Below are 23,218 nucleotides of genomic sequence, written 5' to 3'. Positions count from 1 at the left end.
CTCACAACTGGGTGCCCAGAAGTCACCTAGAATGCATGCTAAAAACCGAGGTGGGGTTCATTCTCAGGGACTCTGATTCGGTGGGCCTGGGGTACATACGCCAGATCAGAATGTTCCGCTAGCTTCTCAAGCTCTAGAAACATCTCAGTGGAAATGTTACTCCTAGGTAGACGTTCATGCAAACTCTGTTCCTAGAAATTCCATGAGTCGATCTTCAGCATTACAAATCAGAAGATAAAATTATTTCATTTGATGCAGCGTCATGGCTTGATGTGAAGCCTACCCGGTGAGAACTGTGCTGGAAGCAGACATTTACGGGGCCATGGGTTGAACGCGCGCGCACACACACACACACACACACACACTCACGAAGTCCCCACACAGCACCAGCCTCCAGATGCCGTAGGTATCCCCTGGCAAAGCACACTGAGTGCTAATTTGTGATTTAGATCAGTGTTTAATTAGACCGCATCCTTATTTACTTTAAAATACGTGAAAAATGACCAAGTAAGAGCTACTTCAGTAATCTGCTCGTTTTCCAAATTAGAACAGAGTTGTCTGAAAAGCCACGTAGCAAAACTTAACTTTCCCCGTGGGCAAGAGAAAAAATTATAAAAAACAAGCAAGCTAATGAAAGGGGAAGATTCCCACTCCCCAGAGCCGTTGATCTTTAAAGAATGGGCACCCAGGATAAGGAGCCAGAGTCCGGTTTTGAACCCGGCGTCTGCAAGGACTGAGCTGCAGGAGGGCGGTGCTGAGGAGCCGCGGCTGGCGTGGTCCTGAGGGGCACGGCCACGCGAGTCTCCTCCGGTCTGCGTGTGAGGGGACACTTGGCGAACCCTGCCACAATCGCAAGGCAGGTTCTCCAACTTCCCTGAGACGGGGAGCGGGAGACTCGGATGAAAATTGCTAACGGATTCGTAAGTCCTGTTGACAAGAAGTAACAAAAACAAATGCGAATCACCGGTGCGATTGCGCGCAAGCCTGGGAGTGAGTCCACCGCGGACAGGGTGTCTCTGCTCTCGGAGTTTCGAGACTGGGAAATCTAGGGAGGCCGTAATCAATGACAACAGTCTATAGGGAGGCCGTAATCAATGACAACAGTCTATGGGAACGATACTAACGATCTGGGGAAAGGGATGCTACCACATGGGCGCTCGGCCCAAGGCGCGGACAGAAGTCTGCGCTGGCTGCCGTCACCGCCTGTCCATTTAGGACTTTCTCTGGGTCCGCACCGCTCAGCTAGAAACCGGCCGCACTCACCCACGAAGAGCTGGCTGTTGAGCTGCAACCGCGCGTGCCCGTCGGCAGGTGCAGCCTGGGTCTCGCTGGGGAGCTGGTCCACCTGAAGCGACGCTTCCTTCACGTTCCTCTCGGCCCTCACGTGGTGCCACTGGTTGTCATTAAAGGGGGTGGGCGACCGCACTGTGACCTCGCAACGTCCGTTCCCCACATCAAAGGAAAAGGTCACTTCCGAGGGAGCTGCAAATACAGATACGGAGCGTCACTCGGTTGGGTCACGGGGGAGGAAGTTCAGTCTATCAAGACAGGAGGCAAGTGCCATGACATGCCCCTTATGAAAGCACAAGTCAGTGACACTGGTGCGCACAGATGTCACGCTGAGCTGGCTCGGAGGGCAAGATAAATCTGTATCCCGGAGGAAGAGAAACAAAGCGATTTTAACACATTCCTGCTCAGAGCAGACTGTCCATCTTGCTAAAAACCCTAAAGAGTCGAGATAGTCACCTAGAGGAAGAAAACTAACGTATTAGCTGGCTTCAGATGTATAAGTGGGTTTATTTAAAGGTGGTTTAAATCTTCATATACTTTGGGGCGCCTGGGTGGCTCAGTCGGTTAAGCATCCGACTTCGGCTCAGGTCACGATCTCGCGGTCCATGAGTTCGAGCCCCGCGTCGGGCTCTGGGCTGATGGCTCAGAGCCTGGAGCCTGCTTCCGATTCTGTGTCTCCCTTTCTCTCTGCCCCTCCCCCGTTCATGCTCTGTCTCTCTCTGTCTCAAAAATAAATAAAACGTTAAAGAAAATTTTTTTAAATCTTCATATACTTTAAAAGCACGACATAACGTTAAAAAAATTTTTAATGCTCATTTATTTTTGAAAGAGAGAGAGAGAGAGAGTGTGTAAGCAGGGGAGGGGCAGAGAGAGGGAGACACAGAGATCTGAAGCAGGAGCCAGGCTCCAAGCTGTCAGCACAGAGCCAGACGCAGGGGCCCTACTCGGGACTCAACGCAGGGCTTGAACTCACCAACCGTGAGATCGTGACCTGAGCTGAAGTCAGATGCTTAACCCACTGAGCCACTCAGGCGCCCCACTACAAGAAACTCTGAAGTAAGGAACTGCGCTTTGAGGTACATGCGTAAGTGATGTAACCAGTCAATTAAATGAAGTGATTCTGCAACTTAGTGAGTTACCTGACCAGTTTGGTTTTAAATATCCTGATCGCACACACAGTTAGGGCAGCTAAGTGCTGCTCCACAGACGGGTATGTGTTTGCTGAATCGCTGTTTTCCTCTCTATTAAAAATAGCAAAGTAAAATAATAGAACCTTAGTATTTACGAAAGAAATACAAGTGACAACACACTGCAATGTGGCAGGAGTTAGGTTCTCAAAGGGGTCACTGTTAACTCCTGAGCGCCTGGTGGCTTCGTCCGGGGGGCGACTCACCATGTAGCTCTAGCCTGATGAAGTCTGTGATCCCCAGGTTCTCTACAAACACCCCAGAAGGAGCTGTTGTCTTAAAAAAGAAAGACACATCAGCACTGAACTCTCCGCGGAACGTAGGGAAATGAAGGTATGAAGTCTCCGTGTTGAAGGAAGCTGAGTTCCAAAATGAATCTGTTTCCAAAAAGAAAAAAGACAGCGACAATAGCAATGAAACAGAACAAACAAGAACTACATTTTGGATTTCTAGCATTTTTTGCTGTTAAATGCCACCAGGGGAGATAATCACTGGAAACGGCCTGTGTTCTTTAAAGAAAACAGTATTATTTTAAAATTATCATAGAAGGGCGCCTGCGTGGCTCAGCCGATTAAGTGTCCGACTCTGGAGTTTGGCTCAGGTCATGATCTTAGGGTTCCTGAGTTTGAGCCCCACGTCAGGCTCTGCTCGGTCAGTGCAGAGCCCGCTTGGGATTCTCTCTCTCCCTTCCTCTGCCCCTCCCCTGCTCGCACTTTCTCTCTCAAAATAAATAAATAAACCTAAAAAAAAAAATGAAATTATCATAGAGTAAAATTGACTTTTAGAGAAAAATTGATGTTACATGAGTTTGAATACATGCATGGAGGGGTGCCTGGGTGGCTCAGTCAGTTAAGTGTCCAACTTCGGCTCAGGTCATGATCTCGCAGTTCACGACTTCGAGCCTTGGGTCGGGCTCTGTGTTGACAGCTCAGAGGCTGGAGCCTGCTTCTAGTTCTGTGTTTCCCTCTCTCTCTCTGCCCTCTGTTTGCATTCTCTCTCTCTCTCTCTCTCCTCTCTCAAAAATAATTTAAAGCATTAAAAATATTTTTTTTAAATACACACACGGATTTGTACAACCATCACCCAAATCAGGATAAAGAATAGTTCCATCCCCCCAAAACTCCCTCTTGCTATTTCCTTATAGTCACACCCTCCCCCCACCCCCAAGCCCTGCCTACCATGATCTCTAGTTTTGCCTTTTCCTTTTGACATTGGCTTTTTTTTCACTCAGCATAAAGCCTCTGCGATTCACTCGGGTTGCTACATGTTGTTACTATTCTGTAGTATTCCACCAGGTGGATGGGGCCGCCATTTCTTTGTCCACATTTAGTGGACAGATTCGGTCATTTACAAACAGAGCTTCTATAAACACTCGTGCCAATCAAGCACATGTTTGTGAATAGTCTTCTCTCTTGCTTTCTAACCTGTATGCTTCTTCCTTCCTTCTGTACATTATTGCACTGGCTACGACTTTCAGTATGATTGAAATTGTGGAACAGAAGTGGTGCGATTGGATATCCTTATCTTGTTCCCAGTCTTGCGGGGGGAAGGCGGGGATCAGTCTTTCACCAATAATTATGCTAGGTGTTCTGGATAGAGATACTAGTTATTAGGATGAAGAAGTTCGCTTTTATTCGTAGTTTGCTAAGAATTTCATTGTGGATGCTACCGTGATACAAATTACCACACTGATTCATGATATAATCATAATACGAGTTATTCTGTTTCTATCAATTGATGCAGAAAAAGCATCTGGTGTGATTTTTCTTCTTTCTACTGTTAAAATGGCAGATGACATTGACTGATTTCCAAACACAGCTGACCCGTGAACAACCAGGGGGGTTAGAGGCACTGACCTTTGCACAGTTGAAAATCCATGTGTGACTTCTGACTCCCCCAAAACTTAACTACTAATGGCTTACTGTTGACTGGAAGCCTTATTGGTAACGTCAACACATACTTTGTGTGTTATACGTATTAAATGCCGTATTCTTATAATAAAGTAAGCCAGGGAAAGCGTAATATTATTAAGGAAGCCATAATGAAGAGAAAATACATTTACAAGACTGTACTGATTTATTGGGGGGAAAAATGTGCATATAAGTGCACCTGCACAGTTCAAACCTGTGTTGCCCTAGGATCAGCTGCACTGAATCAGTCTTGCATCCTGGGGTAAATCCATCAGTGTCGACGTATCATTCTTTCATATATTCCTGGATTATTTACTAATGTTTTGTGGAGGATTTTTGCAAATATGTCTGTGATGATGCTATCTGTAGTTATTATTATTTTTTTTTTTTTGCATTTTCTTTGTCTAGTTTGGATATCGGGGCCATGTTGGCCTCACGTAATTTTGGGAAGAATTTCCTCTTCTATTTTCTAAAAGAGATTGTGTAAATATGGTGTTATTTCTTTGGGAGAATTCACCAGCAAAACCGTCTCAGACTGGATTCAATTCCATGACTACTTTCAGGTCTGTTCCAGTTGTCTGTTTCATCTTGAGTGAGTTTTAGTCGTTAGTGGTTTTCAAGGAATCGATCTGTTTTATCTATGTTGGAAAATGTATGTGTGTAGAGTTGTTTGGAGATTGCCATTATTATGCTACTGATGTCCGTGGGGTCTGTAGTGATACTCCAGCTTTCACTCCTCACATTGGTAATTTTTCTCTTTTCTCTTTCAACAGTTCTGCTAGAGATTTATCCATTTTATTGATCTTTCAAAAATATTTTTTCCTCTTATAGATCTCTATTGGTCTGCTTTTAATGGAATGGCTTTCTCTTCGTATCTTTATTTCCTTCCTTCTGCTTACTTTGAATTATTTTTTCTTCTTTTTCTAGTTTCTTATGGTAAAAGCTTATAGAGTTGAATTTTTTTTTCAAAACACAAGCATTTAATGCTATAAATACCCCTATAAGCACTGCCATAAATGTACCCCACCATTTTGATATGTTATATTTTCCCTATTACACAGGTCCATATGTTTCATAATATCCATTTGAGACCTCCTTGACTCGTTTATTAGTTAACAGTTCGGGGTTAAATTTCTGAATGTTTGTGGAGACACTCACTGTCTTTGTTACTTACTTCTAGTTTAATGCACTGATGCCAAAGAATGTATTTTGTATGATTTGGTAGTAGCTAAAGTTTTCTTGTGACAAAGAATATGCTATATCCATGTGCATGTGAAAAGAATGTGTATTGTACTGTTGGGAGGGAGTTCCATAAATGTCCATCGGATTCTGTTGGTTTGTGGCGACATTCAAGCTTCTGCACCCTTGCTCATTTTCCCTCTCTTAGTTGCATAGGTCAATGAGAGAGGCATATTGGATTCTCTAATTATAATTATGAATTTGTCCATTTCCCCTTTCCATCCTGGCAGTTGTTGCTTTTATGTAGTTTGAAGCTCAGTTATTAGCACACCCATTTAAGATTCTCATGTCTTCTTAATCACTTTTTGTGTCTATTAATTTTCTATGCTTTCAAGCAAAGATTTTAATATAGAAAGTCCAGCTTTCTTTTAATTAGTAATTAGGCAGTGTGTCTTTTCCTGTCCTTATTTTTAAACTTCTGATGTCATTATATTTGAAGTGAGTTTCTTGTACACAATACATAGTTGAGTTGTAACAATCGGTCTTTCAACTGGTTTACTTAGACCAATCTCATTAAATACAAATGTCGACATGTGGGATTTAGTTCTACCGTTTTATTTCTTCCTGTTTGTTACACCTTTTTTTTCATCTACCTCGCCTTTTCTGTCTCCTTTTGGGTTATTTAAACATTTTTTAGTATTCTGTTTTTATTTTTCCAGAACTGTTCCTTGATTGGTTATTTTAGAAATTACAGTATATGTACTTACATGTACTTACAGTCTGCTCAGAATCTCCATTTCAACCACTTGGCTGATTTGTAAAAATGTCACCAACAATTCTGTCACTTTCCCTGCTCCCCTTTATGTTATGTTGCTAAATGTATTACATCTGTGCACATTAAAAACTCAATGAAATAATGTTGTATTGTTTGCTTTTAACCCTCAGATATTTTTACATAACTCAAGAGTAGAACAGTCTGTTATACTTACCCAGATATTTACCATATCTGGGCAAATATTTTTTAAAACATTTTTTTAAAAAAGTTTTTTTTAATGTTTATTTATTTATTTATTTTGAGAAAGACAGAGAGTGAGCTGGAGAGAGGCAGAGAAAAAGGGAGACACAGAATCTGAAGCAGGATCCAGGCTCTGAGCGGTCAGCACAGAGCCCGACGCGGGGCTCGAACTCAAGGACTGCAAGATCATGACTTGAACTAAAGTCGGACACTGAACTGACTGAGCCACCCAGGAGGCCCAGATATTTACCAATTTTAATGCTGTTTTTCTATCCCTGATGTCCCAGATTGCCTTCTGATATCATTTCCCTCCTGTCTGAATCTCCCTTTAGAAAGTCTTTCAAAGCATCTTCTGGTAACGAATGCTTTTAGCTTCCCTTTGTCTGAGAATTTTATCTTATCTTCATTCCTGAAGGAGATTTTTGCTGAATACAGAATTCCGGACTGACAACCTTTTACTTTTAGCACTTGAGAAATGTTCTACCACTTACTCTGGCTTTCATATTTCTAATGAGAAAGTCACTGCCATTTGAGTAGGTGTTCACTTATAGATGACACATTACTCTCTCTGGCTGATTTCAAAAAATTTCTCACTGCCTTTATTCGCAGCAGTACGATTACGATGTGTCTGGATGTGAATTTCTTTGAGTTTATCCTGTTTGAAGCTCATTCAACTTCTCAAGTCTGTCTTTTGCCAAACTTGGAAAATTTTCAGCCATTATTTTTTTAAGATATTTTTTCCGGTACCACACTCTTCTGTCTGCTTCTGAGTATTCAATTACATGAATGTTAGATCTTTTCTGGGTAACTCATGGTTCCCTGAGGCCCTGTCCATTTCTAGATTTGTTTTCTTTCCTTTCTTTTGTTCAGATTGAATCATTTCTATTCATCTTTAAGGTCACTGACCGTTTCATCTCAGATCTGCTATTTGGCCCTTCCAGGGCAACTTTTATTTCAGTTTCTGTATTTTTCAGTTCAAAAGTTTTCATTTAGCTCTTTAGAGAGCCTATTTCTCTGATGAAGTGCTCTTTTTCCATTTGTTAAGAAAGTGTTTATGATTACTTATTAGGGCTCTTACGTAATAGCTGTTTCAAACTCTATCAGATAATTCTAACCTCTGTATCGTATTTGCATTAGTATCCGTTGATTGTATTTTCCTAAGCCAGCTTAGATTTTCCTGGTTCTTTGTGCCAAGTAATTTTGGATTATTTCCTAGATATTTTAAATAGTATATTAACAAACTCCAGGCTTTGTTTAAAGTTTGTGGAGCATGTTGAATATAGATATCGATATCTATATACAGATATCTGTATATAGATACTGATATATATATACGCATCTATATCTATCTGTATATATATTAGTTTTTTATATTTTTTTATTTATTTTTTATTCATTTAGTTATTTTGCAGGTAGTCGGCCTGGTTAGGATCTGGCCACACATTCCAACGGGACTTCTGTGGGCTGTCTCTAATGGCAGTCCAGTTTGCAAAGGTTTTGCAGTACTATTCAGATCTGCCTCCCTCATGCGCCACCCAGTGGCCAGTCTGGGTCTTGGGTGGTAGCCGCTCCGCTCAGTTCTCAACTTCTGTGGTCTACGATTCGGGTCAGATCCACTCGGATCAGATCCAGTAGCTCTGAGGTGAGCCCAGGACTTCGTAAACGACGTATGGCACGCCTTCCTGAACAGTTCCCTCTCTGGGCCCTTCCAGGTACTTTCTGGTCCCCTGGTCTCCCTTCTCAATCACGGGACCAGAAAAAGGGTCGTTTTTAGCCTGCTCTCTTGTGTGCTCTATGCACCTCTGCAACTCGACCACGTCCATCGCCAAGCGACAGGTGAGAAGAGAAAGAAAACGAAAATAACGGGAGTCCGCCTACGGTCTCTGAACCAAAGCTGCCCTATTCAGAGCAAAAGGTCCTTTCTGAAGTTCTGGCTCTTGCGGGCTCCCGGGGCAACTTCTGTTGCTATTTCCATGGCTCTGCCTGGGGACTGGGGCCTCAGAAAACACCAGGAAAAGAGGGAACTGGGATCCCTGCATTCCCTGAGAGTTGGGACTCCTCTGTTCTCTCCTCCGGTCGGGGCTAGAGGGCTTCTCTTGGAACCCTGTCTGTCTGTGACCCAAGTCCGCATCTGGGACCAAGGCCGAGCGATGCTGGGGGGAAACGTAAATGGTGCATTCTGGTTTCTCTTTCTTGCTGCCATTGCTTCCCAGCGTCCCGAGACGGCTGCTTCAAGGCATCCTGTCCAGGTTTTAGAGGGGGACCCACGGGGAGAGGGGAGCCGGGGCGTGCTAACTTCATCTTATCCAGAAACAGAACCGTGGTCTGCCTTTTAAGATCACAAGTGGAAAAAAATCTCTTCCTACTACCATCAGTCAAGGCACGTGACTACGTTCTTCACAGTTTGACTTTCCACGTCTCAAAACTGACGTTGTCCGAGATAGGAAACGCTTACTTTTTCTCAACAGCAAGGTTGAGAAATGTCAGGATTTCTTCACAAGGCAACATCTCCTACGGGATGGGCTGTGTGGCTCCACGGGCTCAGAAGGCCACGTGGCCACCGCAGCCTCGGTGGACGTTGTGCTTCGGCCTCTCCTCTGACGTGAGTGCCACCGCAGAGTTCGGGGCAGAGGACCGACATGGCCTGACCTGGGCGCCTGGCTGTCAGGTGGAGAATCAGCTCGGTGGGGAAAAGGCAGCAGCGGGCAGGCCGGCGAAGCCGCAGCAACAACCCAGGTGCTGGTGGTCACGAAGGTGGATTCGGATCCATTTTGAAGTTGGAAACAACACGACTTGTGGGTGAATTAGAGGTGTGTTGGGAAAAGAAAGACGTTGTGAGTGACCGCCATGTTTTCAGTCTAAGCAAAGGGAGAATGGAGTTGCCGTGTACCGAGGTGGAGAAGGTTGTTGTGGAAACACTTTTTCCCCTCATTTTCAACAAACTGATTTCGCAATGCCTAGGGAAATACAACCCAAGGTACCGAACAGCCAGCTGGATGTCAGGGCTGGGAGTTCAGGGAGACTGGGCTTGAGGTGTAGACGGGGGACTCACTGACATCAGTGTGGTACGTGTCATGCCAATGTCCCCAATGGGCCTGTTGGGAACAGCTGGAGGGCAGAGAGAAGGGGGGCTGAAGCTTGGGGGACCCCAAAACACGACGCCACTGGTGAAGTGAAGGAAGATGGAGGGAACCCAGAACGTTGTGGTATGTTGGCAGTAAGGAGGCGAACCAGGAAAGGAGACCAAAGTGGCCGATAAAGGTCAACTCAGACAACACCGGAGAATAAAATTTGGATTTAGCAATATCGAGGTCTCATTAGTGAGCTGGAAAAAGCAGTTTCTAGGGAGTGACGGAGGAGAAGGTCTGAGGGGTTAGAAAGAGGTAAATTAAATGCAGAACCGATGTATTTTATTTCAATTAGTTTGGGAGAAGGAAGGCTATGAAAGAAATCCAGATGTAGCTGGAGGGTAAGTGGTCAGAACCACTGAGGTTTTCAGAATTGCCAACAGGTATGAATGAACAGGTACACTTGATGGGTCCTGTCACCCCATTTCTCATCATCTTACCAACTTTAGGCATCTCAGCACTCAGCCAAGTGCCTTATACTTAGCTGTATACGTTAGATGTTTGCTGACCAGGTGATAGACTGTTTCAGATGATTCCATGAGTATTCGCAGCAAGAGTCTGATTTCAATACTGCAGAAAGGTCACTACTCCAAAGGTGATGTCATTTTCTCGCTTTTCTTCCTCAGTTACGATGACAGCACACACTTCGTTTATTAAGTTAACACATTTCTAACGAAATAGGGATTATCAGGGTAGGTAGTGTTTTCATGAACGTGGGCAGCTATATTTCTCCTGAAACCCTGACACGTGTTTTCAGGGGTCAAGACAGTTCCCACTACTTACTGTCCCCCCAGCAGAGCAGAGGCCCCAGCGCATACGCGGCTTCTGAATGTGGTCGGCCTGTGTCTCTCATCACAACCTGAATGACCGGCAGGTGCTCCTTATGGGAAAGGACTACGGTGTCGCTGGTCCTACAAAACAAATACGACCACCTTAACATTATTCTCAACGATACCCGGAGAAGTTAACAGTCTTTCAACGCAGTTCAAGAAGGTATTTAGCTAAATGTGTGACTACGTAACAGCGGGAAATCAAACGGCTCATCTGACCGCTTACACGGTAACGTATTTTAATAAGGTCGTCTGAGGACCCGAGACCTTTGTTTGTCTACGTGACCCCAGGGAAGGAAAGTGGCCAGGTCCAAAATCATGAGCCTCATGCTGGCGTGAGATTACACTTTCACTGCAATTAAGCAGTTCACTGCTCTTTCTAATTTGGCCGCCGTGTAAGATTTAAATGCAGAACTTACACATGCAAGATCTGTCTGGCTTCGTTAAAAAAAAAAAAAAAAAAATCTGACTGATAAGATTTAGGTTTTCCATTCTTAGATTTTTTTTTTTTTTTTTACTAGATTTTCCAAAATTCCTACTGCGGTTACTAGGCATTTCCTTTTTTATTGATGCCATAAATTTAAAAACAAATGAAAAAACAAACCAACCCCAAAACAAAATACCGATTCAAAACCAAATCGAAAGGATGATACAATGTGCAATTAAAATTAATAAATGAGATAATTCACGGGAAGTGCTCTGTCCATGGCTGTCACCATCCATCCATTCGACCAACACTTACTAAACAGCTTCTACTCGTCCGGCCCTGTGTTTTGGGGACGTGGACATAAAAACCACGAACAATGTCCCCAGGAAACCTAGCAGATATTGTAACTATAACAAAAATATAATTGTAATATAACCAAATCATGTAAGTGAATATTTAAGACAGCATTCGTAGCTATGGTTCCAATACAACGAAAACTAGAATAAGGGCCAGAGGTCCTGGGAAGTAAGCCAGCTGACCACCAACCACCTCTCTGGACGAAGAAAGAAGATTTTTCTGCACATTGTAAGCTGCTCATATTTTTACTGTATATTTCAATATACAATTGTACTTTTGATTTAATAATTCGTCTCATGTGTCATTCTGATGCCCTGTATCTGTGCAGAACCTAGGAAGCTTTCATGTCAAACAATTACAAAGCCACCACTCACTCTTATAGGTACAAATGGAAGCACTTGAAACTGACAATTTTGCAAGTCGAAACAATCAGCCATTTCAAACGGTTCAGCCCAATAGCTTTGCTGCAAAAAAGAATCTGCATAACTTAATGGCTAATTATTCCAGTTCTGATTAGGCATCAAAGTAATTCTTTTAAGGCAGGAAGTTGAAAATTATTAACATTTTTATTTTGCTTAAAAAATGTAACAACGTGACTGGCAGTGCCTATGGTAAGACATGAAAAATTTGAACTAGATATCCTGAAAGTTAAGAAACAATTTTTTTTTTTCAATCAGAGTGTTTCCCAAAAACCAGACTAAATAAAGCCGCATGGCTTTATCTGGTTAAGGCCCTGCAATTTCTGTGGGTGAAAGCACACGTCCCAAACACATAACTCCTGGCTTTGTTGGGAACAGGTGGTCACCAGCTAGAAGATTCCATGGATTATGGGGGGAGTCAATCTGAAAATATATCTTGTTATAAATGTGGGGATAATGCACCGAATTAATTCCTCGTGTTAAATATCAATCAGTGTTACAAATAGGCATTTTAATTCTTGTCATTGCTATCTTGGTAGAACATTCTAGAGTAAAAACATAAGTGTATTAGTTATTCATTGAGGATCCCTGAATTTTAAAGAACCATTTAAAAGCCACATTTATAATGCAGTGAAAAAGCTACGCTTTTAACTGTTTTTAGCAATGACAAAGCACAGAGTCCTGAAAAAAACCTAAGGAAAATCATAAAAGGTAACTGCGTGTCGGAAGGCAGATATTGTACTAAGTTCTTTTTTCATTCCATTGTTTGTAAAGTAACTTCCTGATTCTGAGGAAATTTGAAACAGCTCCGATTTTAAAATTTATCAGCACAGGTCATTGCCAATTGCCTACGCTTCACGTAGGATGTTATTCATTGCCATGGTCACTAGATTCATTCAAAATTGCCTAATTTAGTTCTAGCTCAGTTTTCTTCTTGCTTCTCTATTGTTTTCAAAAGTTGGAAGCTTTGCATGTCTAGGCATGATGATTTCTCACGATAGGTTCCAAGCATTCAGTAAGAGAACTTCCAAAGCCACTTCTCTTTTGTTTTCAGTCCCAAGCACTCCAGAGATTATTCTTACTTGCTGGCTGTTCTGCAGGGGACTTTCTGAAGTCTAACGGGGCTGTCACGACTTGGAATTGTTCGAAAAGCCACAGGGAACAAATATTGGGTCGGCTTTCACATTTCCTAATTGTTCGGGGGAAAAGAGAGACCGGAGACAACCTAATTATCACCACCCCGAGTCGCATATTTTGAGAGCTCCCAGGCTCGCTCTTGGGTTTTGCTATTCTATTTGACAAACCCCTTGACAAACCCGGGCGGTTTAATTACTGCGGCAATGTGACACTTCACGTCCAGCAAGGCCCGTCTCCTCTCCTTGTTTCCGTCTTCCGTTGTTATTTAGCATGGCTTTTCCAAGTACTTTTTCCCAGCTTGTCACTGACCCAAACACGAAGCACATGTTTGGCGTTGGCATTAAATGGAATCAAGGAACTACATATTTTTCTCACTCACGGCCATTGTGTGATACCTCCATTTGCTTATGTCTTCTTAGAGTCTCACAATAAAGTTTTATGATGTCTTTTCCCTAAAAATTTTCCATAATTGTGTCATCTTTATTCCAGAGTACTACTCTCTTTTTGCTGATTTTGCGAGTAGTTTGTATAATATCGTCTTATACTTAACACGTTCTTCATAGGAATCCAGTTATCCTAAGATTCAGTAAGTAGCCCTACTAAATAAATTCTGATTAATTTCATAATATTTCTGTATATGCTCTTGAGTTGTCCTGGTCGACAACCATATTTTCTATGAATAATGTGATCTTCATTTCCTTGTTTCTAATCATGTGCGGTTTTCAAATGCCTCATATATTTTTTATCCCTCTCCTATTCATTTCTAACCTAACTGCACTGTAATCAGAGAAACTGTCCATAAGATAACAACTATTACAAAATGTGGGGGGTTTTGCTTTACAGAATATCAGAACAATCAACTTGCAAAAATGTGCCACGTGTGGCTGAGAAAATTATATATTCTATAATTTTAGCTGGCTACCAAAACAAGCTGCTGATTTCATTTAAAAATATTCTGTATGCTTAATAATTTTTGTCCACATGATTTAGCAATTGTTAACAGATGTATGTTTAAATGTCTTCCTACAATGGTCGATTTGTATATTCCTTCTTTCAGTTGGGTAAATTATTTTCTATATGTATTTTGACTCATTTTTATCAGGAACAAATTTAGGATCGTTACGGGGTTTTTTGGTGAAATTACAAAGCATTATTATATAGTGATAGTAATCGTCTCCCATACTAAGACTTTAAAACTTTACTTACTTCTGTTCGTACTTGCTTGGAAAACTTGTGTTCAGCATTTTGCTTTCGACGTTTCTAGGTGTACAAATGAAATATACTTATTCTTAGTTCAATATGATCGATCTGGATTTAAATGGCTATTTTGGTCACATTTATTGTGCACGATTATTCATTTTTTTGTTGCTGTTATTTTGTTGCCTGTTGTTTCCTCTTTTCTAGATTTTATTTCCTCCCTTCTTTTGAACTAACTAGGTTTTTAAAATCCCATTTTGGGGGCGCCTGGGGGGCTCAGATGGTCAAGCGTCTGATTGCTGCTTTGGGCTCAGGTCATGATCTCACAGCTTTGTGGGTTGGATTCCCACATCAGGCTCTGGGCTGACAGTGTGGAGCCTGCTGGGGATTCTCTCTCTTCCTCTCTCTCTGCCCCTCTCCCACTCGTGCTGTCTCTGTCTCTCTCAAAATAAATAAATAAGCTTTATTAAAAAAAATTACAATGAAGCAAAAATCCCTTTTGAATACTGCACTCTCCATGGCTAGTCTTTAGTGGCCACACTTAAAATTTTAATCGTATGTCCTATGAACAGTGTAATAATGCTGACAAATATCTACGAAACAAGTTTTAAGTTTCAATAACATTTTCATTTCTAAATTTAATTCCTTTGTCAATCACAATCATTTTGTAATGGGATTGGAATGCCTCCTCCCGTTTCAATTCCGTATATACTGTGATATACAACTCGTGTCCACTATGCATCTCCTATTTTCTTAACCTCTCAGTTTACACATTTCTTTACTCAATATTTCTTCTAGCGCCTGAGACTCTCCTACAAGATCACCTACTCTCATGCTGAAAATCATTCTTCAAACTTCCTCTTGTGGAGTCTGCTGGTGGCGTATGCTCCTTCAGCGTCTGTCTGTCTGTCTGTCTGGGCGTTCACTGTATCTCAGCTGGGGACACGCTTGGAATGGGACATCTTCCTAGTGCACGGCGAGGGGAGAGCCAGCACCCGTGGGTGGCGCTGGGTTCCATGCAGGGGTGGGAGGGGCCTGCTGGCTCCGACTTCCTTTCACCTCTGCTCCCTTTAACGTTCTCTTTAATTTTCTTTGGTTTCACCGTGATGAGTCTGGTGATGGACTGGCTTTTACTTATCCTGCTTGGGTTTCCGGTAGTTTCTCCCATCTGGGCATTTCTTGGCTATTTGATTATCGCCCTTGATGATCTCCAATCTTCTCTTTTGAAACTTGACTCAGATGCCTGTTTGACCTTCTCCACACCACCCCTCCATGTCGCTGTCTTTCTTCCTGCCACCGTGTGTCTCTCTACACTACAATCCACACGTTTTCCACTTCCCCAGTTTTCTGATCACCTGTGTCCACTACCTGATCCAACAAGTCTTGAATTTCAACGATAATAATATTCTCATTTGTAAACATTCATTTGGTTCTTCCGTAAATCACAATCACCTCCGTCAACAGTATTTTCTCATTGCTTTCTCGTGTTTCAGTTCCATTGCTTATTCTTCAAACGGTTCCCCACATTGATTTTATCTTACGTTCTTAATGTATCCGTGATCTGGGATTTTTAGGCATCTATTTACTCTGTGGTGTCTTCTGCCTCCCACTTCTGTCCCCTGGGGCTCTGTAGCACTGGGTTGCGAGCTCCAGTTTGGTAGCATTCTATCTGTGGGAATCCTTTACCCGCAGGAATGCCCTCCAGTAAGAATGTCAAGTAATTCTATGATGAGCCACCGCCGTTGCCAACCTGCGGCCCCGCTAACTTAATTCAAGGATCGGGTGACATTGGACTCCAAATCTGTGTGAGGGAAAGTCTGTAGACGTGAGTTTTCAGGGAGTTATTTCTTGCTACCTAGGGTGCTAGCAGGAAGAGCTGTCGCCTTCCACCTTTTTTTGGGTCTGGAAGCCTCCTGAGACCTCCAGCGGTACGGAGAGGCTTGTGTTCCACGCCTCCCCTTTCGTGCAAGCCAGACCGTGTTTGGTTTCCCCAACGTGGCCATTTAAAAGCACGGCCAGCAGCGAGGGAGTTCAGCAAACAACCCTGGGTCAACCGTGGGGCAATCATCTTATTAACTGGGTTAAACTGAACTTTCGGAAGTCTGCGTATTTTACTTTCGGCGAATGGGAGACGTTAACCTGGTATTCCTATTCTGTCTTATTAGAAACAAAAAATAAAATGGACATGATTAGTTATTCACAGGTAAACAGAAACAGCTCCCTACCACTTTAGGCTTCAGATTAATTACACTGCACACATCAAAGCTTCTACTTTGAGCTTGCTAGGGAATCCTTTAATCTTTTCTCTTTATAGAACTGTCTTGTCCAATGTCTGCCTAAGTCACATCGTTTAAGCAACAAAAAAATTACAGTTTGCACAGGGAAATTATATGGAAATCACCATTCATTCCGGTCAGCATCACAGTTGCAGTAATATTGAGAATCAAGGCAGTTCCCCTGTAATCCACAAGCACATTTTTGAGCATCAGGCAGAGAACCTCCCCAGTAAGTGTGTGTTTCATTGGTTCTTCCAACCCACCAGCTCACTGGGGTTCCATCTGAAAGACAAGTATGAGAAAAGTGACACCTACTTTGCCCCCCACTGCCTGCCTCCCCAGCACAGTCCTTTGCTCCCCTCTATTTCAAACACAGCGACTCTTTTAGATGTGAGCAGATGTTAACTCTGCCACAGGATAATTTTTAAGAGGATTTCCAACTGTTTAAAGAATATTTCCATATCAAGACTTACATTCTCACCATATGTTTTACTTTTATTAGAAAATGAGCAAGCGGCCCCTAACTCAATCCAGGCGTGATATTTACGTATTTCTCTTGAGGACTCCAATGACCTAATTTATTTGAAAATAACATCCACAAAAGAATTCTCATTAAGAAAAAAAAAAAAAACTAAAGAAAACCAGAGTGATTTATACACTGAGTCTAAAATCTGTTCGAGAGCCTAAGACGCCATTGAAATAACATAATATCATGCAAAACATAGATGTCTTTCACTTTATTAGCGGAAAACACTGGTCCTTCCTGTCAGGTCTTAGAAGCCTCATGGAGACATGTGTTTCTTCTTATACTGAATGGGTTGGCTTCGTAGTTGGAAACTACAGACAAGGTCCTGACGAGCCTTCTCCATGCCTGGGGTGCGTCCCAGGCTCAGGACAACTGCGGTTACCACAGCTCAATTCTTTAGCACAACTTTCTTCCTAGTACAACCCGCAATTAACCCGCTGCTGAGGCCCCAGGGTGGGACTGTAGGCCACCTGGAGGTTGAGGATGGTCAGGAAGGTGGGCCTTCAGGAGCGTGGAGGAAAACAGTACCTAATAAACAGAGCATCAGAGCAGGAGGGCCAATGGAAGCGACATCCCTCAGTGGGCCTGCAGAGATGCTGGTCCATTGTAGCGTGCTCTGTCAAACCCTCGGGCCGTCCCCATCCAGCACCCCCCGCCCCCCACCGGGGTCTGGAAGACATCCCAGCTTCTCCCTAACTTACAACCACCCCTGCTCATCATGGCTCCCTGTCCCATGAGACTTCACGTCTGCCTGCAACCTCCCAGCTTGCAAACACACCGGCCACATTCATTACCACCCACCGCAGGCCCACTGGGGGAGATGTGTACCAAGAAATCAATATCCGCGGTCTCCCCCCCTGCCCCCAGTGTGTTGAAAACTTATCTGTAGGGGGTAGAAGAGCTTTTCAACATAACAGATATTTTTCAAAACACCATTTGGAAAACATGATTATTCAACACTCACTCTTTCCTAGATCGAGGAGCGAAAAGAATCATTGCACCTAAATGCACAATTGTTTGTTTACATCGGAATTTTTCATTTTCTCTATAAAGTAAGAAGCCTCGGGGGTTGCTAATGGTACAGGATGCATTTGGCTCCATTCAAGATTTCTTTGAGAAATCTGGAGAATTTGCATGAGGAATCAGTAAGAACAACACGAAGAAGAACTAGAGCCGAAATGGAAAGGAACATGGCTTCCCGGCCCCCATCGTCGGTCCCTGGTTGGCTGTCCTTCACGCCAGCCATAACTACAATCCTCAGGGACCTTAGTGTCCACAGTACGGAGACCCAAGTTACCTGAAATCAGCACTTACCACCCCCCAAGCTCCCTCTTTAGCCACCCATAATCACATCCCCTGAAGCCATCTATAGCCTAGAGACCTAACAGCTGCTAAAGGAAGACGCTGAGGGACCCTAACAAGAGTCAAGGCCCATCTGCTCCCCACTAGCCCTCCTGGAAACCGCAGGACACAGGGGTTGCTGCAACGGGGCCCGGCCCTGCTTCATCTCCTCTCACAATTAACAAGACCTCAGGCTCCTGGCAATGTCTCAGAATTTGAACAGAGGGAAATTCTTGGGGGAAAGTGGATGTCGACTCTCATTCCCCAATGCGTTTTATGACGTTCTTGAGCTACGTGGTCCCCACAGTGCAGCCGCCTTGAGCGATTTTTGCCATGGCGACATTCTAGCGAAGGCTCCAGGGGAAGGCTGGTTGTGGCCACTCCTTTCGCACAGGGTAGCGTCATGCCCCCCACGTCTGCTCGTGTCTATCAATAACACACAGCAAATCAGTGTGCAACAAGTGTCAGGTGTGTTAGGCTACACTATTTTAGGCCAACCTCATGTGTACTGTAATTAAGAGACTCTGGAATACACAGGTCTGCACCGAATTTGTCTATATTGACTTTGTGCTACAGATTGGCCAGTGGCAGAATATCAGAAATGCAGCTGCAGGGTGCCTGGGTGGCTCGGTGGGTTGAGCGTCCGACTTCAGCTCAGGTCATGATCTCGAGGTCGGGGAGTTCGAGCCCCGCGTCGGGCCCTGTGCTGACCGCTCGGAGCCTGGAACCTGCGTCGGATTCTGCGTCTCCCTCTCTCTCTGCCCCTCCCCTGCTTGTGCTCTCTCTCTCAAAAATAAAAAAGGTTAAAAAAAGAAAGAAAGAAAGAAAAGCAGCTGCTTGAGTGTGTACAGATAAAAATCCCTCACTTTGTCCCTTTAGCGAGTGTTCAACGAGTTGGAAAGCGTTTTCTCTTTCCACCTTTACCCCAACCCCGATTAAATACTTGTTTTTGCTGCTGCTGTTGCTGCTGCTTTCTGTATCGATATGGAAAGGATGACAATCTGAGGAGTGATCGCTTGCAAATCAACAGGCGGACACCGGCCTTCCAAGTGGGAATTCTCTACTGAGGCAGCGGTGTCCAGGTTCTGGGACAGACCACGTGCGGGAGTTTGCTCCCAGACTCACCCGGTGGGTTTGTTTTCGGACTGTGTTAGGGGCTCGCACACCCTGCCCTGCTTTCGCCTCGTTTCCCTGGTGAGACAGCCCAACCCGCCTTGTTCCACAGCACTGCCCCACTCTCCCGGGGCCCGCTTCCTCCTTCTTCGGGGAACATTCCATTTTAGCTCAGTCGTCTATTTAGCAGCAATCAGCTCACAGTACGCGCTGAGCCCTCCAGCACGAACTATAAATTCAATAAATTGGAGAGATGCGGATAAGTAGCATTTGACTTGGTGCAATTTCTACGTTGTGCGAGTAAGGCCTGGCAAGGTGAGTGTCTGAGAGCTGAAGGCTCTGAGGGACGAAGCAAGGTCCCAGCTCCCCTGGCTGCTGAGTGACGGGCTCGGAACGTGAACCCCGGGGGACCCTGACTACCGCCCTCTGCTCGCTCCTCTCCCCAGACGTCTCATCAGCCTCCCACAAACCTAGGAGTTTCATTCGAGCAGGGTGGGGGCTGCACATTCTGAAAGAATGAGCTATTTCAGAGGAAGAAAATACAACACCAAAAGCAGAATTTTCAAGAGCAGAATGGGCATGAAAAACGAACCATGAGCAGGCACGGTGTGTGAAAGGGGTGCATGAGACTAACGTTCCCTAATTAATAAGTACCCCAGACGCTAATTACATTCGGTCTCTGCAAAAGAATCTCACGGAATAATCACCCCCGGAGAGAGAACTAAGCCACGCATGTCGTCCACAATCTTTTCTAAGATAACCTCGTAAGGAGGCTTCCACTGTCCAGTTGTCTAGTGGGGACTGGGAAGGCACGTCAGGTCATTCACAGCTTCGAGCAGGATATTGACCTTGCTCTTTGCTCCGAGGAAAAGCATCTCTGTGACTTCCAGATTGTGACGTGAGCATTATGGCCACAGATTCTCACGCATCCGTGGCAAGCCACGGCCACCTGTGGGCACTGCAGCCCACGATGGCTGAGCACGCTGATTACTCACCGTGGCGAGCCGAAAGCCTTGACTTCTTGCAGTGGAAGGCCAGCTCCTGTTGGCAATGGTCCGCACGGTCGATTATGGCTTGGAGCTGGTCCATGCTGGCTGTGTACTTGAAAGCCACAGGGTGGGGGCTTTCTCCATCCGAGCTTTTGACCCTGGCCAGATGTGAGCCATTGTGCTGCACTGAGGTCCCAGTGGAGTCTTGTGGGCAGAAACGGGGTGGGAGGGAGAAAGAGACTGTGACTAGGTTGGAAGAATTAAATATAAATACGAAAGTCCGAGGCATCTTTTATCTGAATTAAGGCTTTTATGTTCGTAGCTATCCGAGCTCTTCGATGTTAGAATCAACATGAGTGTCACTGAGAAAATGTGAATAATAGAGACTCTCTTTACCGAGATTCGTATCATCCTGAATGTGGTCAACATTGTCTGGGGCCAATTTTTAAAGTTCTGTGTTATAATGCTCACAATTGTAAACACTACTCCTTCTCCCTGAGTTTATTTCTTTCCATTACCGTAAAAAGAAAGCCAAATGTTTACTGCGTATACATTTATTTTTATTTTTGGAATGTTTATCTAGTTTTGAGAAAGAAACAGAGTGTGAGTGGCAGAGGGGCAGAGTGAGAGAGGGAGATACAGAATCCGAAGCAGGCTCCAGCCTCTGAGCTGTCAGCACAGAGCCCGACGCGGGGCTCGAACCCACGAACCGTGAGCTACTGACCTGAGCTGAAGTCAGATGCTTAACCGACTGCGCCACCCAGGTGCCCTACATTTACTTTTTAATAAGCATATTCCTAGGGGCGTTTGGGTGGCTCAGTCGGTTAAGCATGTGACTTCGGCTCAGGTCATGATCTCACGGTTCGTGGGTTCCAGCCCCGCATCGGGTCGGGCTCTGTGCTGTCCGCGCACAACCCACTTTGGATCCTCTCTCTCCCTTTCTCTCTGCCCCTCCCCCACCTCTCAAAAATAAAAAAAATAATAAGCAAACATTTAAGAAGCACATTCCTCATCTGACTGAGCATCTTTTTCTCTGGAAATCAAGGAAATATGTAGAAGACACATCTGAGGAATAACCAGCTGACGTGATCATGCAAAATAATAAAAAGTAAGCGTTTTTGACAACAATGGACTGATCGCGTGTCAGCAACTCGTTCGTGGCCAGCACGCAGTCACGCGGCGCCTTGAAGTATCTAACGTAACTATCCGCGGCAGTAACCACAACTCCACAAATGTCTGCTGGCCAACTCGGACGCATTTCTGTCATATTGATTACCTGTATTTTAAAAGGGGATTTAGAAACAAGCCAAACGTGCTCCACAATGTTTGCAACAGAAGAAAAACATCTTGACTTCTTTTACCTTCCCCGAAAATACACCTCCTCCCACGGTATAAAAGGGCCCTGGCTGAGTGGCCAAAAGGCTGGCTTCAGAGTTGCCCTAACTCAACCACATTTATAACATCAAGTCACATAACCTCCTCTGTAACATGTGTTTGGTCCATACGCGCTCGGTCTCCATATTTCCAAATTATAGGGGCCGGAGACAGTCATGTGAGGTTCGTTCTGATTACGTTTAATGGCTAATACATACCCAAGGTTAAAAACTCAAAGTAGTGCTACCAGGAACTCAGAGGCGTCCCCACCGCCCCCGCTCCCTGCCCCTGACCTGCCCTGGGAAAAATCTAACAGCCATACTGGTGCTCACAGACCCCAAATGCATCAAATACATCCAGAGATCCAAGGAAGAGAACCCCGTGGGCCAGGGAAAGAACTCTGGCTCCAAGCCTATGAAAAACATCACCAAATATGCCAAATCTAGCAGGAACGGGAACAGACTGTGAGTCAGCGTGACTAATGCAGTGGTATATTCGGTGGAGAAAAAAAGGCTTAATAGATCATCCCCTCTCGCTGCTCACTGAAGGGGCTATGAGTGTTCCTATAGCAACTTGAATCCCACAGGTTTTTTTCTTCCCCCCTCTAATCATGTTTTCGCCAGGCGTTTTATATTTCAACGTTTTCCTGGAAAATGACTTAGATGGACCTGACGTTATTTTTGGTAATCACCTACTCACATTCACCCTCAGGGTTTCTTCCATCAGACGACACAGGGTAAAAGGAGCCATGGAGAAGCCATGCGTGAGGCTTGGGAGTTCATCAATTATAACGCCTGCGTGTCATCTGTTTTCATGGTTTACGACACAAAGAAAAACGACGTGCCTGAGTAGCTCACACAGGCTAGCGGTCAGTATGATGGATTCGTGGTCTTGCATGGCTAAAAGGTAATAATGGAACTCTTTTTCAAGTGGAGAGAAGGGAAAGCAGGAAAAGAATCTCAAAGCTGTCTTTTGAAAAAAGAAAAATTCAAATGATTGCTCTTTCTAGAAATATTTTTTCCCAAGACCCCAACAAGGGCACATTATGTTTCCCTAATGTTCCGCAACGTACGATTTCCATAGATTTCCAAACTGTAAGTGGGAAGGCAGCTTTGAGAGGCAATATAACCTTAGCTTTCAAGCACGAGGAGACAGACCAAGGAATTCAAGTGACCAGCATGATGGAAAAATACTTAGCTGTTATACACTATAATCTGAAGCGCAAATTAGATCTGAAGAAATTCATGGTAATAAGGGACATTTTTAAATAGGAGTTTTGAACTGTTGAATCGGGCCACATCATATCATGTTCATCCAGCTCAGTGAGGTTTTTTTCATCTGCACCTGGCGTGGAGAGGCTGTCCGTGGCTGCTGGTCCACCATTTGCTTAGGCAAGTCAACCTAAATTAATTCGATGGTTTAGTTTGGTATTAAAAATAACCCCGGGGCGCCTGGAAGGCTCAGTCGGTTAAGCGTCCGGCTCTTGGTTCTGGTTCAGGTCACGATCTGGTTCAAGTCCCGCG

The 23,218-nt window shown here is 44.2% G+C and overlaps 1 protein-coding gene across 1 annotated transcript in view; it reads right to left on the bottom strand.

Annotated features, from left to right (window-relative positions):
• Positions 1-23,218, bottom strand: part of LOC102954982 (contactin-associated protein-like 3) — a 194,794-nt gene that overhangs the window by 26,496 nt on the left and 145,080 nt on the right. Inside the window, exons 13-17 of the mRNA XM_042964400.1 lie at positions 20,328-20,525; positions 16,478-16,634; positions 10,493-10,620; positions 2,684-2,854; positions 1,264-1,482 (exon numbers count right to left, since the gene is read on the bottom strand). Coding sequence (XP_042820334.1) covers positions 1,264-1,482; positions 2,684-2,854; positions 10,493-10,620; positions 16,478-16,634; positions 20,328-20,525 — 873 coding nt within the window. The remainder of the gene's footprint in view (positions 1-1,263; positions 1,483-2,683; positions 2,855-10,492; positions 10,621-16,477; positions 16,635-20,327; positions 20,526-23,218) is intronic.

This window comes from Panthera tigris, chromosome D4, assembly GCF_018350195.1.
Source record: "Panthera tigris isolate Pti1 chromosome D4, P.tigris_Pti1_mat1.1, whole genome shotgun sequence".
Taxonomy (NCBI): Eukaryota; Metazoa; Chordata; class Mammalia; order Carnivora; family Felidae; genus Panthera; species Panthera tigris.
This window is presented reverse-complemented; position numbering and strand designations above follow the sequence as displayed.